Source organism: Brassica napus, chromosome A4 (genome assembly GCF_020379485.1).
Source record: "Brassica napus cultivar Da-Ae chromosome A4, Da-Ae, whole genome shotgun sequence".
Taxonomy (NCBI): domain Eukaryota; kingdom Viridiplantae; phylum Streptophyta; class Magnoliopsida; order Brassicales; family Brassicaceae; genus Brassica; species Brassica napus.
The window spans coordinates 20,221,541-20,237,541 of record NC_063437.1 but is presented as its reverse complement, the minus strand read 5'-3'; the positions used below and the strand labels follow the sequence as shown (position 1 = coordinate 20,237,541).

Here is a 16,001-nt window from a genome sequence, read left to right as displayed (position 1 = left end):
GCAAGGAAAACATCCAACATATTTTTATGTATCTATCCATTAGTAAAAGTTAGGTTTAAGAACTTTAATAATGAGCATGTGAATTGATTGGGAAACTTAGAATGTAAGCAATCAGTTTATCATCACTAACTAAAAATTTGAAACATCAAATCTATTATGGTGTAAAGATTAACACGAACGAGATTGAGACATTACATGAGGAAACATCATATAAAACACACACATAGATATAAATAATTATGAAGGAAGAAAAAGAGAGAAACAAATAAAAAAGTAGAAAAGCCAATATTTATGGGAGTGTCAGTGTCATCTCTACAATGTAGAGCCCAATCAATCCGATCTAGTGTTTTCGGTCAGTGTTCCTTTCATACCATGGCCAATAAAACATTTTCTTGGCTGTATTATCTAGCCAGAAAATAGAACATGAGAATAAAAGAATAGAGAAAAATAATAATGATAAATGTTAAAATCATTAAAACATTTAAAATATGCTTTCAAGAGTAGTTTATAAATTTTGTGGGAGATTTGCCTCTTTGTAATGTGTAAAATTAAATTATTTTTTTGTTTGACAATATGTATGCAGTGAAGTCTTTAATATCAGTTTAAAAATCAATTATTGTGATATAAACATTCAATTTTGTTTAATCAGGTGAAAAAAAACATTCAATTTTGTTAACTCATATTAACTCTTTGAAAGCTTTACCCAGTTCACAATGAACCAAACTTGTATGCAAGGAGTGATTGAAATAACATCTGAAACCTCCTGTGGTACCCTTTAGTTCATTCATTACCTAACGTTTTTTTGGTTTCTCTCTTTAGCGTGTCTCTTACGGTATGACAACTAAAAGGCAAAGGTTTTCAGAACAAATATTTCTATTTATATCGAATCAAAGAAGACACCATAGATAGATATCATATGATCTCTGAGTACAATCACCTTCCTTTTTGGACTTAGAAGCACACACAAAACGTACACAGAGTTATGCATTTGCTCATTTACACTCAAAAACAGAATATCCTTCTTTTTTACACCGATCACTCATCGTTTGTCTCAAGGGCAGATTGTAATACTTCTTCTAAATACTTTTCCGCGGCTGCAAACTGTCTCTTCTTGTCCTCGATTGCTAGTGCAGCCAGAGCTTTGTCCTGTTCAAAGAAATAAGGAAGCAATCTACTGTAAACCAAGTCTAGCAACAACCAATAGCAAAGAGAATGTTGCTATGCTGATCAGTGAAAAATATACATTAGATAAAAAGTTATGATAATAATACTTTGCTGTATATAACAAAACTCAAAAACAACTTTAGCCATGAAGGTATCTCATCCTCAAAGGAGTATGTAAAAAAAGTGAAAGGAGAAGAAGATGTCTACCTCATACTTCTTGTACTGCTGTATATACTGATCCTCCTTAGCCGCCATTACTTCCAAATTCGTTTTCCAATTCTCCATCTGTGACTCACAAGGGACCACATCTTCTTCTAGCTGCGCAAGGATTCTGTAAAATCCTCAACAACATATAAAGTAATATCACCACTCACCATCAAGATCATATTCACATCTATCATAACCAATCTTACTTCTTCAAATACGTCAGCCTCTGAATCGCTTTCCTCGTATACTCAAGCAGCACATTAGACTCCTTCTTTGCTTTAGCCCTCTTCTCCTCAACTCCAGTCTTCCTCAGAGAAACATCTCCCATCGCAACAAGGAAACTACACAAACACATCAGCTCGAAATAGCAATACACATGTAAACAAGAGAACCAACACCAAACTCACCTGCTCATCTCAGTGTCTCTAACGTTCAACAAGAACTTGAGCTGAAGAAGAGACCACATAAATATCACATAAATTTGGTCTATTATGTTTTTTTTTTGTGTGCAACTGGTCTATTATGGTTTATAATTTTAAATTATTATGCACTTATCAGAGGTTGCTTCGAGTTCGAGGTAGCTAGCTCTGGACTATATCGAAAATCAGGTGATTGGCTTTATCATCATACATTGTTTGGTTTAGAAACCACAAGAAACGCACAGAGTTTACAGCTTTTGACATCAAGACATGATACGTATTGCCACATACAAATTAAGAGAGATAAGAATACAAACAAAACGAGATTACCAAACGCATCGGTATAAAACATGATCAGACTCACTGCCCTCGCCCTTGTATGTGACCTCCACGACTTGCCCTTTCTCTAGTCCGTAGTATTTCGCTGTCGGGTCTTTCTTCAATAACTTTGGAAGCTAACAAAAGCGAAAAATATATTTTAAAAATGTTTACTTAAAGAAAGCTGGCTGGCTCAAGCTACTAGCTAGCAACGATCCAAGTATAAGAAAACATTCTTACTTGTTGCTCCTCAATACTGAACTTCTTGAAGAGTGATTCCTTCCCTTGATCATTCAGAACCCGATGTTTTGGCCTCAAGACATGTTTGGTTATGTTAACCAGCAATTCGGTTAACTAACAACAACAAAAAAAAAAAGCACAACCAAGATGTTACAAATCTACTGAGAATTAAAGTCGAAGCAATTGATCATAACTAAACAAAGTATCAATATAAACGTACATGGAATAACTCGACTTTGAAGGAGAAAAGTTCAACGGCTTTTAGAGCTTGATTTGTTATATCACTTTGGAGAACCAATATCAGTCCGGTTAAATTTTCTCGACCAAGTACATCGGCTGCTATTTCGCGTATCGCATTGACTTTAACTATACCACTTCCGCAAAACACAACAGCTATCTAATATTCAAAACAGAGAAATTGCTTGGTGCATAGCAGAGCAACAACTTATTTATATTAACCCTTTAAAATTTGGAAGCTAAAGCTAATGTTTCATTGTGAGATGTCTAGGACCGGCTATGAACAGCAGCCAAACATAAATAAGTCTTTCTTCAAAGAAACAATACTTTTTTTTGTCAGAGATCTATAATCATTTTATTAAGAGATCTCTGGAATCAAGAGATCGCCTAAAATATATATCCAATATACTTATTTTACAAATACATAACATCTCGGGGATTATCTCGAATATATTTCCATATAGTTATTTTTTTTTTTTTTTTTTTTGTCATCAAAATACAGACTCATACTGACTCTGTGAACCAAACATTTCCATATAGTTATTAGAAAATAGTAACGAAAACTTCGAATATTTTGTCACCTTGGCAGAAAAATATCAACATGCAGACTGATATTGGTTCCAGAACAATGCTATAAAATCGACATTACATTCTGCATGGCATTGGAGTTTACCTTTTTTGAAGAATCAGAACAATGTTGTGCTGAGATACGGAGTCTATCAACGTTGGGAGGGTCGCCGTAGAGCGATCGAAACTCCTGTAAAGTGAGGTTAATGTCTTCATTTGAGATATCGTATCCTCTGTCTCGGAGCATCTCCATGGTGGTTCGACGCGCCAGGTAATAGCTGTGACTGTCCACACGTGATTCATCAAGGGACTTGCTCAGACCAGAGCCAACCGCTAACTCCTTACCTTTCCCCTCCATCGTCTCTCTCGCGGGGAGGGAAAAAGCATGCAAGCTTGAATGTAGGATTTTGCAGACGGCATGATGTTTTGTCGTTTTTATTTGCGGGTGACGGTTTTACGGTGACATCGAATGAAGTATGCAACAGGGTTTTAGTGGTAGCCAATGAGCAAGCAGGTGATGTAGTCAAAGGTGAGTAAATGGTAGCTTTAGTGCTTCTTATTGGCATTGGTTTTGTAGTGGGAAACTCAATACAAATTTTGGCTCAAGACATTTTATATAAAAATATTATACATTTTGGGGACATGCAAATATAAACATTAATGAAGGCATGTTTCCCTTGTTATGATGTTATCTCTTGGGGACATATTTTTTATGACTTCTCCTTGGCTGTCAACTTGAATTAAGTGATTGATTTCAAAATAATGTCACATCTACTGAATAAAATATTTTTTTAGATGAATAAATTTTACATTCATTCAAAAAAAGTTTATTTAGGTGCTGCCGGTTGTGTCATTGTTGGTGACCCTTCTTCATTTTGTCTATATGTACATATACATGTTAAGTTGGAAGTTTCCTACTGATTTTTGGTTCATTGTCTCACGCCTTATCTCTTATCTAGATTTTTTTGTTAATCTTGATTTTAGTTCAAAATTTTCAATTAGGTTTTTTGGATTTCAATTTTAATTCTTTTTTTATTTTTTGGTTTCAGAAGATTTCTAGTTTTTTTTTTTGCGAAGTTTTGTATTCGACTTTGTATTCCACTCTTGAATCAGTATTAACATATGAAAAAAGTACAAACATCAATGTGACAAAACAACTGGGGCCTAAAAAGACAACAGACTGAGCCTTAAAAGCCATTTCCTATATCAATGTACAAAAACACAACCAATTCAAAGAACACAACCAACCAAAACATATCTTAACTCACAAGTATACCTTAAATGTTTTGTCTTCTCTTCACATCAAATATCAATAAAACAAAAATCCACTCACTAGAGACAACAATTGTTACAACGCACCAATCCATTCTCATTGCATCCACTGCATCTCTTAAACCCATCTTCTTGTTCCTCAAACACTTTCGTACTACCACCACAGCTACCACACGGCACAAACCTTGCATCCCCACAACATTCACAAGCTCCCAAGGATTCACAAACAGGAAACCCTCTTAACATCTCTCCCAGCTCACCTCCATCGTTAAGCCTCTTGATCTCCTCAACTCCACCAACATGGACGCCTCTTATGAACACCTGAGGCAAGCAAACCGGTTTCTCTTCTCCTAGTAAAATCTGAACCTCTTTTCTATATTCAGAGTCCATTGAAATGTCACGTTCCTCTACCGCAACTTGAAACCCTCTCAGTACCGTTCTGACGTAGCAACAGTCCTCATAAGTCTTTCGGATTCCTCTCAGGCTAGTGAAGTACAATACTATAGTCTTGTTGTCTTCTTCTATTTCAAGCAATCTTGGTTTCTCTTGCTCTTCCAAAGCCTGAGAACTCACTGGACTCAAAGAGACAACCGATTGATTAGAGTGGCTGCAAGAGACTGGTTTTGTGTTCTTGCCTAGTTGTCTCGAAGACAATGCTCTCTTGTAAGATGAGATGATGTTAGAATCTAAACCAGAGAGAAACGACTCTTCAGCCATATGTTTCCACAGAGGCTGCTTAGCTTTAGAAGGCAATGGAATCCAATCTTCTTCCATTCTCACGAACTCGTAAGAACCATTAACGTCCACGTCACGTTTCATCGAACCAAACTCGTCTTCGAGATCGTTCATGAGCTCCCATGTGTTGATCACTGAGTCAGGAGACAACGAGTCAAGCGACTCGTCTTGTTCAGCCGTCTTCTTGTTATTCTTTAGTGTTTGTACGTCGAGATCGACGTGTAGAAGAGAACCGTAAGTGGTGGACGTGAGGGAGACGAGGTGGTGCGTGTCGCCTTTTTTAACCGGCGGGTGGTGAACCGACGGCATCGGGAAAGAGAAAGCTCTCGGAACCGTCGTTGCGTTGAGTTTCTTCTCCGGTGGTGAGCGTGACGCCGAGCAAGAAGAGTTAGAACAAGAAGAAGAAGTGGTTTTGGAAGAAGAAGAACCCATAACTTTGAAGCAGACAGAGGAGGATATGTTCTTTTACTTCCTAAACACTCTGGTCTGAGTTTCTTGTGGTTTTTCTCTTTTGTCGGAGAATATAATAAAAAAGAGAAAACAGGTGGAAAGGAGCTGTCTATGTAAGTTGGAGGTGGAAGATGGTGAAAACACTAAAGAAAGAAGACGATGGCGTGATGTTGATTTCACGAGGGCAGTTTTTGATTTTATTTGGAGATAATTAAGAAAAAGTATTTATTTGATCCTATTTTTTAGATGTTTAAATTCAGAAAAAAACATAAGTATTGTTAATTGTCAAGATCCTCAAAAATTGCATTAACTTCTAAATTTGCACTAGGGCAAAGACTTGTAACATATACTAAAACTAGACAACATTGTATAAACTAACCTACAGAAACTTCATATAAGAAGTTATAAAGTAAATTGGGCTTGTGCACTAATACTTTATGTTAAATGAGAGAATAAACACGAAACTGAATTGCACAAGGCACACTCATTGACGATTCCTTTGATACTTTTGCCTTTGCCTTTTTAAAAAGAGAATATTTAAAAATAAAATAACAACTAAAAAAAGCAAGATGGGCAAAAGAAGAAACTTAGTAATATTTTATTTTTCAATAAAAAGTTAAGAAGAACTTATCCTTAAAGAAAGATCCAACGCGTTCAATTTGTTTTTAATACTTTTAACTTGTCATTTCTTTGCTTTTATACCAAAATGAAGTGAAACTTGGTTACATTAACCTATTTTTTGACATAACTAATTACAACTGCCATCTTTGATGCTATTTAGACGAGATATGATCTACAAGCTAGTAGATTTAATTTTGTACTTCTTTGAGAATCTGAATATTACTCTACTAAAGGTCCAAAAACCAGCTTTATATTAACGAATGTAACAATAAAGGGACGAGCATAAGTATAAATTCGCATATCATTAATGACACTATCAAGTAACCCAATTCTGGAAACAGAGGCCAAGAAGGAAGCATAAACTGATGAATATCAAGAAGTCTCGTTATTATATAAGAAAAGCTCAAGATTATTCTCACAAACAATCAGAAACACACAAAAATTCAGAAGTATTATAATTTATGAATATCAGATTTCATTTACATCAAGCACACAATGACCTTACACACATCTCCTCTATAAATAAACACAAACACTTCAACTTTAAGGTGAGTAACTTTGAGACGATTCTCATCATGGCAATAAAAAAACATGGAAAACAAACAATTCTCTAAAGTCACGAGAGAGCGCATGGAAGATAATGAAGAATCTTTAAACCGATCATCCGACATGGAAATGGCCTATATCTCTGTTTCTGAGAGAACTGGCGATTTCATCAGCGATATACAAACATGTGAAAATCCAGCCGCTTAGAGCAAACCACACCGTTTTCGTCAGCTGCACCGCCACTTCCAAAGGCATAGCCATTTCTATAATATCTCACTGTCCTTAAACGATTGATTTGGCTGAAGTGAAACCACTAGAAGATCCAGTGGTGGAGCGAGGAGAGAAATATAAAAGTATATACAACGTGTGCCACATGCGGGTCTTTTGAACACTAGCATGTAGCCCATGTGTTGATACCAGCCGAGTCTCTTTCTGGCCAGCTAGGAGAGTGTGTACCAAAATTAAATGTCATCTATAAGCTAGCCGACGAATCAATTATTCCCATATGATTGGACTTTTTTTTTATTTTTTTTTCTAAAAAATTTGGACCACTTTTTCATTTAAATAATAAATCAAACCAATAACAAAGTTAACAACAGTGGGTTCCGAAAATGGGACGTAATAAATTGAAACGACCAATTTAAGAAAACAAATCGTGTCACAAATCGTCGAAATAAAAAAATTTAGCAAAAAAAAAAAAATTTACGAAAACAAAAAAATGATGGTCCAATCGGAATCGGCTTATTGGGTCATAGTGGGCTCGGAAGGCAATGGCCCGTTATCCTTCCACCGTTGAGAGTGGGAGGTGAAACGCTGTTCTGTGAAACCAGCCTCACGCAGTCTCCCCCACTCTAAGAGACACAGCACCCGAGCCTTCGCTCAGGAACCATGCCTCAACTCCCAACTTGGTATGGGCAGGCCAGAATAAAGCTCAACCCGAACCCGGCCCAATAAAATCGATCAAGCGTCCCATCACCCTATAGTCTCCACATGGATCACAAGCCCGCGTTACTGAACTCGACGTGCTTAGAGTGTTACTTTCTTTATTATATACTACAAAGAATAGTTTCATTTCCCGATGTGGGACAAAACACAACTATTCTTATTGATAAAGTCTTCTCTTCATAGAGAGCTTGTGCTTATCAGATGCATACGTAACGTAATCTCGTGCTTGTGCTTGGCGGCTGCATTGAGGTTCGTTCTCTACTGCTTCTCTTAGAGATTCTTAACGTTTCTGAGTTGCTTTCAGTTTTAGTTACTTAGTGTCTCGAAAGATCCAATCTTTGCATTAGTTTAGAAACAGTTTATCAATAAATCTCCTAAAAGTCTTGTGGGTCTTAAACTTACAGAAAGAAAAAGAAGAAGAAAGCTCATCTAAATCTAATGGAGAGTAATCAATTGACAAAACAAGAAGAAGAACACTACTGTTCCCTCTCATGTTGCTCCCACTCTTTCAGGGACCTTGACGTTGCTCTTGCCTCTGGAGATATTTGCTGGTTTGTTTGTGTCCCATCACCTTAGTGAGAAGTGTAGGAAAAAATCATTAAGAGATGACAAAATCATTGTGAGAAAAGGGTTTTGGTACTTACCATTATTAGGATTGTTCAAGGCTTCAGATTCAGGTTGATGACGTTTGACTCTTCCTGCTTCTTGTTGTTTATCAACAACGCTTGTACACAACATTCGCTTTGAATGGTTCTTGTCAAAGTTATTACAGAACTGGTGGTCACTGCTTTCACCATTCACCAGCGTTTCTACTGGGACGTTTGGTTGCGGCTGATAATGTCCGTTTTGGTTTTGTGGCTGTTCACTGGGCTGCGTTACTAGTTGTGCTTCTGAGTTGATATATGTGTCACTAAACCCGTTATGTCCAATATAGCCTGCAAGCTCAAATATTAGAAAAGTTTCTAAGAGATGACAAAGGTCTTTTGCTACATACCAGTATCTGGATTGTTCAAAGCTTCAGATTCATCAGGGTAGTGACGTTGTACACCTCCTGCTTGTTGGTGATCAACCCATTGGTGTTCGCCATTGCTTTCTCCATTCACCAGCCCGTTGTTGTTGCTTCTTCCTCCACTTTGCATTGTTTGCTGCTGCCAATGGGGTTGGTATTGTCCTCCGGTTAGGTGTTGTTCCAGTTCACTGGGATGCATTCCTTCTAATATATCGCCTCCAAGCTCAAACGCAGAAAAGTCTTCTGGCATAGGATCAATATCTATTGAGGAAAGAAAAAGAAAATGCTTTAAGTAGAAGGGTTTAAACAATAAAAAAGGAAAGAAAGGTTTTAGTCTTGTCTTTACAGAGAAGATCATCAGATGAAGAAGGCCATGGATTAGTATCTTCTGGTGGCAATGGTGGTAGATCTCCAAGGTCGGCAACTATATAAGAAAAAGAATAGGACATTAGTTCATAATAAGTAGAAGGGTTAGTTAATACAATGAGAGAGACAGAGAGTAAGGTTTGAGTCGTTTCTTTACATTTAGGATCAAAAAGTAGCATCCAATTTTCAGTATCTGCTGGTTCAACGGCTGGATCTCCAAGAGAGTTACCTACAGGGAAAGAATAGGAAACTGATTCATACATATGCTTAAGTAAAATGGTTTTGAGTTTTTTTTTACAAATATGACCATTATATGCAGAGCTTGGATCCTGATGGGGTTGATTTTGCTGATTACTAGGCATAGGCAGCTGCGTCACTGCAAAACATAGAGACAGGAGGAAAACTCTTAGAAGCTAGAAAGTGCAAGAAATCGAATTTTTGAATCAGTGTATATAGTATAACAGGCTTTACTTGATGGACCATTTGCAACTGGTAATGGTAAGCTTGTAGCATAAAGGTGTTGCTCTTGCTGATTATTAGGAATAGGCAACTGTGTCTCTGCAAAAGAGAGAGACAGAAGACACTTAGAAGCCAGAAAGTGCAAGAAACCGAATTTTCGATCATTTTTTGGGCTTTACCTGATGGACCATTTGCGTATGGCAATGGTAAGTTTGTAGTATAAAGGTGCTGATCTTGCTGATCATAAGGAATAGGCAACTGTGGCACTGCAAAACATAGAGACAGAAGGAACTCTTAGAAGCTAGAAAGTGCAAGAAACCGAATTTTCGATCATTTTTTGTAGTACTAAATTTTGTCAGGCTTTACCTGATATACCATTTGCATCAGACAATGCTAACTTTGAAGCATAAAGGTGTTTATATAGCTGCTCATCAGGAATCTGCCGCTGAGCAGCTACAAAACAGAAAGACAAGTTCTTTGGAAGTCAAAACCATGCAAGAAACCAAACTTTGAATCACTGAGTATAGTACCAAAGTTTGTAAAGGCTTTTACCTGATGGACCACTTGGATTAGGCATTGCCAAGCTTGCAGGATTAAGCACTTGTTCTTGCTGATTAGAAAGAATCTGAGTCTGTGCAACTGCAAAAACATAGATACAAAAGGAAGTCTTTGGAGGTAAAAAAATGTTCAATCAGTGAGTATAGTACCAAAGTTTGTAAAGCTTTCACCTGATGGACAATTTGCATAAGGCATTGCTAAGCTTGCAGAACTCAGCTTCCTCTTGGAAGCTAACACAATGCAAAGATATTTCAAAGTTAGAGACTATCATAATTAGAAAATAGAGAGAGAGCTTCACATTTTTTTTTACCTAATGTCTCCATACGATGAACTCTCTCAGGGTCTTCTCGACGAAGCAAAGCCTTAACAGAAGCTGCACGAAGACAAAAACATAACCAAAACTATACAGTAAAAGATGAGAGTGTGTGTGTGTTAATACGTACGTGAAGCATCACAGATATCAATAAGCCCATTCTGGAACATCCGAACAGCTTGCTTAGGCAGCATATCATTGAACATCCTCATCTGAATAGCCGTCTTGCATCTCATCTCGAAGTGGCTGAAGAAAACTGGATTCTCTTCTCGAAGCTGCTCCCAAACTAAACCCAGACAATAAAAATCAAAACTTTATTCGAAACCCATCAAGAAAAGTAATCAACTTTGGTAAGTTTTTTTTTTTTTTACCAATGTGGGTAACACTTTTACTAATCCGGTGATTCTTCTCAAGATACTTGGCGGTAACTTCCAAGCTCATGTAGTTTTGAATACAGAGTTCGATCCTGTTCCTCACCTGAAAACAGAGGAATAAACAGAGTTGAAAAAACAGAGCTAGGTCAAAACAATAAGCTTTTTGGAGGTTTTGTGATCGTTACGTAGTATGCGACGTCTGAAACGTTACGGCAGCTGGATAGAGATTCTGGTTGACGTGGTTCTTCCATATCTTTGAAGATTCCTGACAAAAAAAAATTATATCGTTGTCTTTTGACTTAATTAAAGATTCTTTCATGTGGATAAAGATTCATTAGTATTTAGTACATAAGGAAAAGTATCTGAACGAAACAGAGTGGAAAAAAATTAAAAATAAAATTAATAAGGAAGAAGCTGAGTTCCAGTAAAATTCGTGCAGATGGTGAGTTTCCAAGAAAAATACCTAAAATTTTCTCAGAGAAAACTAGAGCTCAGGGAGAAAAAGAAGAAGAAGTCATTCAAGAGGCCATCATCTCCTTTGCACTTTAGGAGTTAAAACTATATGGGAATAATAGATAATCATAAACCCTATGGTTTTAGCCTATGTTATATAACATCTCCTTACTGGCGCCGAGAATCAGGTATAATGGGTCCCACTGAATATTCTTTTTTATTAAAAAAATTATTTATCTTTTCAACGGCCACGATTGGATTAATTTGACGTGGCATTGACACTTGTTCGCACACAAATCCAGCATCTTTTTCGCTCGTGTTAGACACTAGGGGTGGGCGTTCGGGTACCCGTTCGGGTTCGGATCGGGTATTTCGGATTTTCGGGTATTTCGGTATAGAGGTGTAGAACCCGTTCGGGTATTTCTGTACTTCGGGTCGGGTTCGGGTATTTTAAGTTCGGTTTCGGTTATTTCGGATCGGGTTCAGATATTTAGATTTTGAAGAAAAAAAAATGAAAATTTTCATTTCTCAAATTTCTTGTATTTAAATATATAACTTTTCACTTAACTATTTTTTATTTTTAATAGATTGCATGGTTAATAGATTTGGACATAACATTTTCAAACTAAAAAGACATTAATTTGGTTATTGTTTTTAAATTTTGGATGTAACTTTTTGTTAATTGCTGAAATAAAAAGTTTGACATGCATTTTAAGCGAATAACAAATCATCTTCTACGTAATTGTATGTATATCATATGAATTTAAAGTATGTGTAGTATCAATATAAATATTTTATATAAAATGAAAGATGTAAACTATAAATATAAGGTTAATTATCATATGTTCGGTTATTTTCGGATATCTATTCGGGTTCGGATATTACCCGTTCGGGTTCGGATATCCAATCTCTCCTAATTCAATACCCGTTCGGATATTTTGCTACTTCGGTTCGGATTTCGGTTCGGGTTTTTCGGATCGGGTTCGGGTGCCACTTCGGATTTCGGGTAAAATGCCCACCCCTATTAGACACAGTGAAATAAATATTCTGGGTTTATTAAAGGGGCCACAATGTTTTACTTTGTCTTTCTTTACACTGGCCGATTCTCACGCATCTTACACATATCGTCGCAATAATCTATTGAAAATATTTCAATAGTTTCTTTATAACTTGATCATTTATAGACAAACACCTTTTTAACATTTATTATATAGAATTAATGATTTGTTAGGTTGTATCTGTAAAAAAATATTGCTGGATTGTCTGTAAGTTTTTTAATTGTATATGTGGTAACTATGAAAAAATAAATAAGAGAAGGAAAAAAAACAATAGTAATAATTTTACAGTCGTATACCTGGTTTTTCTAAAATTTATTATTTTTTAGAACCAGTTATTACTAAAAATAAAAATAATAGTAATAACTTTTTTTTGGTATATATATATTTTTTTAAACTATAATCTACATAACTAAACCTTTTTTTGGTATAAACTTTTTTTTGGTATACATAACTTTGACAAAAAAAAGATTTTATCTTTCTCTTTGAATTGATAAAGATTCTTTTCATGTGGATTAAAGATTCATGAGTACTTAATGAAAACAGAATCTCCGAACGGCGTTGTTTAGAAAAACAGAGCGAAACTAAATTAAAATTAAATTTATTTTTGTTTATCAATTAAATTAAAATTTACAAGGAAGAATCTGAGTTTTCATAATTTGTGAAGCCGTTGAAAGTAACGAAGATGATGAGTTTCCTAGAAAAATTACCTGAAACTTTGTTCTGAGAAACTTTGGTGCAGCTCAGAGAAAAAACGTCATCTCTGTGAATTATGAGAAGAATAGATAAACTTAAATCTACCCACGGTTTTAGACATTTAAATGTGCATAATCAGGTTGTACGGGTCCTACAGAATATTCTCTGTTTGTTACCCACATTTAAATGTCTAAAACCGTAGGTATGTTTAAGTTTATCTATTCTTCTCATAATTCACAGAGATGACGTCTTTTCTCTGAGCTGCACCAAGGTTTCAAAATTAAATTAAATTATAGTCTTGAAAGGGGATCAGGATTTTTTACACAGTCGCCGGCGAAACGTCGGAAAGCTCAACAAAACGAGAGAAATGCGAAGAAACAAAACAAACAAAGCACACCTAGATCTAAAAGAGAGATGAATTTAATTTAAGATTTTATGAGATATTATGCCCCTAATAACAGTTGTCAACAGTTCGATTTCTTCTATACATTCAAATTTAATTTATTAATTAAAATAAATCGAGACCTTATTTTCAATATTTGAATTTTGAACAATGGGGATGCAGTTATATCTTACATGGAAACAAATGGAATCATTCATTTATTTTTCAAGTTTTTTTAAAATATATTCATCATCACACTATCAGGAGTCTCTCTTTTTTTTCTGAGCAACACTATCAGAAGTCTCATAGACTCATGCATAACATGGAAATAAGAAACTCATTAAAATTTATTTACTCTTGAGATTGTTTTGATACCAGAAAACTAAGAAAAATAAACAAAACTGGGAAACTACTGATTTTTCATAATGAACAATACTAAATTAAAACCACTACCATTAGGTCCATTACCATCATTATCTACATATATCTCTCCTCTTAATTCTCTATGCCAGCCCTGTACTTACCAGAAGAAGCATTCCTACAACAAACCCAAGTGAAAAAACTCTGAAGCAAAGTTTGTTTTATAGAAACTTCGGCAGGACACCGAATGAGAGAAAGGGTCAAACCAAGGTTGTGATATCATTGTATTTAGGACGTGATCGATCAGTAGATATCACTTCTTCCATTGCTTTCCTCTTATTATTACTCAACATTGGTTCTTGTTCAACTTCTTGATGTAGAGGCAAGACTTCAATCACGGATGGTTCTTCTTCTTTTCTTATCTCATGTTTCAAAACTGCATTATCTTCTTTTGCTGAGTTCTCGCTTTCTTTCTTCAGTTTGGTTTTCATCATATGAGGTTTCAACTTGGTAAGATCAGCCAACTTTACTGGCTTCAAGAAGAACTCCTCAGCTCCTTCTTCCAGACATCTGTTGTTTACATTTTCAGGACATTATCTACATTGTTAATGGTTCTATTGGTCCAAAGTTAAGTAACACTAATGCCAAATTGCCAACTCACAAATAAGATTCAAAATTTTAATTTTAAAGAAACAGATGCTTACCTGGAGATTCTAGCAGGAACGTTCTCAGATGACATTATCACTACGGGAATGCTTCTAAATGCTGCTGATTCCTACACAATCATATTAACTTAATGTAATTTCTCAGGAAATCAAAATTTTCTGTTTTATACAATACCATAAAAAAAAGCAAGAAGATAATACCTTAACTCTCTTGAGCAAATCATAACCAGTCATGCCAGGCATGCAGTAATCTGTAATTATAAGATTTATTTCAATTTCCTGCACAACGCCACCAACAAACTTCAATATTATGAATTGTGTAGATTAAAAACTCAATTGAATAGTGAATAATTAAAAAAATAAATAAATAAACCTGATGTGTTACAGGTGATGAAGAGGGTGCATTTGGGTCGTTGCTCTCATTGCTTTCTCTCAAACCCAGAAACTCAAGAGCCTTAGACCCTGAATCAACTGTAGTTACTGCAAAATACAAACAAAATAAAACTTTCTTAGAATCTCTCTCTCTATCTTTCTCCAATAACAAAGCTGAGAGATCCTATAGCCATTTTCTGCTGTTTACCTTGACATGAAGACTTTTGCAGCAATCTCTCTATCATTTTCCGATCAACTAGACTATCATCAACAGCCAAAACATGGAACTGTGACTCTGTTGCCATACCCATATCCAAAGTTTCCAGCTTCTTGTTGTTTTTCGTTCTCTTATATATAAAAGATTCTCTATGCTCGTTTATTTCAGGAAATGTTGAGAGTTGTCAATGAGATTAAGAGAGAGGACAGAGAGGCGGACAGGAAAATAAAACTAAGATTGGATCTAGCTTTGAGTTACGGACTAAGCAAGTTTAAAGTAATGTTCTAACAAGACAACGAGAGAGAAAATATTAAAGAAACTTTTGTAATGGATAAAAATAATGAAAAGAAATCTATATGAAGATTTTAAAGGATTTGTTTTATCCACCGAAGACTTTGTAGAATTAAGATAAGAAGATAAGGGATCTGATTAACATATATATTATCACAACCACATGCATGTTATTTCAAGTTCTTAACGCCCATAGATAGTACTTGTTTTAGACTATAATTGAAACGACCAACCAAATGTTTTAGAACTTAATAATAATACAAGCAATATAGTAGTTCGGTTGTTGGTAAATTACTTTTCCATTACTGATTTAACGTTTGAAAACAAATGTATTCAAGAGAATGAAATATGCATTGATATAGTTTAACTAAATAAATGTTTTTCTTCTTGGCTGAGTGGGTTTATTCAAAAGATTTTCATCGGACCACATAGATTAAAAGATTCATTGTCCCTATTTGTATTTTGCATTTTAGTGTTGTGGACTCTGTGGATTCATGCAACTCGATGTGACGTCTCATGTTTCGTATCATTTAGTTATTGGATGTAATTTTATGTTACTTTTGTTTTTGTTTTTGTTTTTTTTAAGAAGGGCGTATGTTACTTGTTTTGTTTTTATTTTGGATCAAAAAAAAATTGGATCAAATTACTTGTTTTGTTTCACTTTGTTTTTATTTGGGTTAATTTTTCACTTTTTTAAAGGCTTTGTAAGT

The 16,001-nt window shown here is 35.4% G+C and overlaps 6 protein-coding genes across 6 annotated transcripts; all 6 read right to left on the bottom strand.

Annotated features, from left to right (window-relative positions):
• Positions 1-1,035: 1,035 nt before the first annotated feature.
• On the bottom strand, positions 1,036-1,837 carry LOC106431094 (AUGMIN subunit 1-like). The gene is made up of 4 exons (XM_022692079.1): positions 1,779-1,837; positions 1,578-1,712; positions 1,372-1,495; positions 1,036-1,146 (listed from the first exon to the last, which is right to left on the bottom strand). The coding sequence occupies exons 1-4, from the start codon at positions 1,835-1,837 to the stop codon at positions 1,036-1,038; spliced, it is 429 nt and encodes a 142-aa protein (XP_022547800.1).
• Positions 1,838-1,964: 127 nt separating this feature from the next.
• Positions 1,965-3,890, bottom strand: LOC106431075 (DNA-directed RNA polymerases IV and V subunit 5B). The gene is made up of 4 exons (XM_013871882.3): positions 3,259-3,890; positions 2,569-2,745; positions 2,349-2,462; positions 1,965-2,245 (listed from the first exon to the last, which is right to left on the bottom strand). Exons 1-4 carry the CDS (start codon positions 3,508-3,510, stop codon positions 2,117-2,119), a joined length of 672 nt encoding a protein of 223 aa, XP_013727336.1. The 5' UTR covers positions 3,511-3,890; the 3' UTR covers positions 1,965-2,116.
• A 356-nt stretch (positions 3,891-4,246) lies between these two features.
• Positions 4,247-6,061, bottom strand: LOC106431074 (uncharacterized protein At5g39865-like). The gene has a single exon (XM_013871881.3). The coding sequence runs from the start codon at positions 5,589-5,591 to the stop codon at positions 4,485-4,487; it is 1,107 nt and encodes a 368-aa protein (XP_013727335.2). The 5' UTR covers positions 5,592-6,061; the 3' UTR covers positions 4,247-4,484.
• Positions 6,062-6,600: 539 nt separating this feature from the next.
• Positions 6,601-7,288, bottom strand: LOC106431100. Its single transcript, XM_013871909.3, has one exon. It carries the CDS (start codon positions 7,035-7,037, stop codon positions 6,891-6,893), a length of 147 nt encoding a protein of 48 aa, XP_013727363.1. The 5' UTR covers positions 7,038-7,288; the 3' UTR covers positions 6,601-6,890.
• Positions 7,289-7,489: 201 nt separating this feature from the next.
• On the bottom strand, positions 7,490-10,314 carry LOC111200605. The gene is made up of 9 exons (XM_048778681.1): positions 9,922-10,314; positions 9,735-9,821; positions 9,568-9,654; positions 9,404-9,472; positions 9,254-9,325; positions 9,077-9,154; positions 8,716-8,991; positions 8,366-8,656; positions 7,490-8,292 (listed from the first exon to the last, which is right to left on the bottom strand). Coding segments are annotated over exons 3-9 (882 nt in total). The 5' UTR covers positions 9,569-9,654; positions 9,735-9,821; positions 9,922-10,314; the 3' UTR covers positions 7,490-8,197.
• A 3,401-nt stretch (positions 10,315-13,715) lies between these two features.
• On the bottom strand, positions 13,716-15,458 carry LOC106431103 (two-component response regulator ARR8-like). Its single transcript, XM_013871911.3, has 5 exons — positions 14,992-15,458; positions 14,785-14,891; positions 14,613-14,690; positions 14,451-14,521; positions 13,716-14,316 (listed from the first exon to the last, which is right to left on the bottom strand). Exons 1-5 carry the CDS (start codon positions 15,092-15,094, stop codon positions 14,007-14,009), a joined length of 669 nt encoding a protein of 222 aa, XP_013727365.1. The 5' UTR covers positions 15,095-15,458; the 3' UTR covers positions 13,716-14,006.
• Positions 15,459-16,001: the final 543 nt, after the last annotated feature.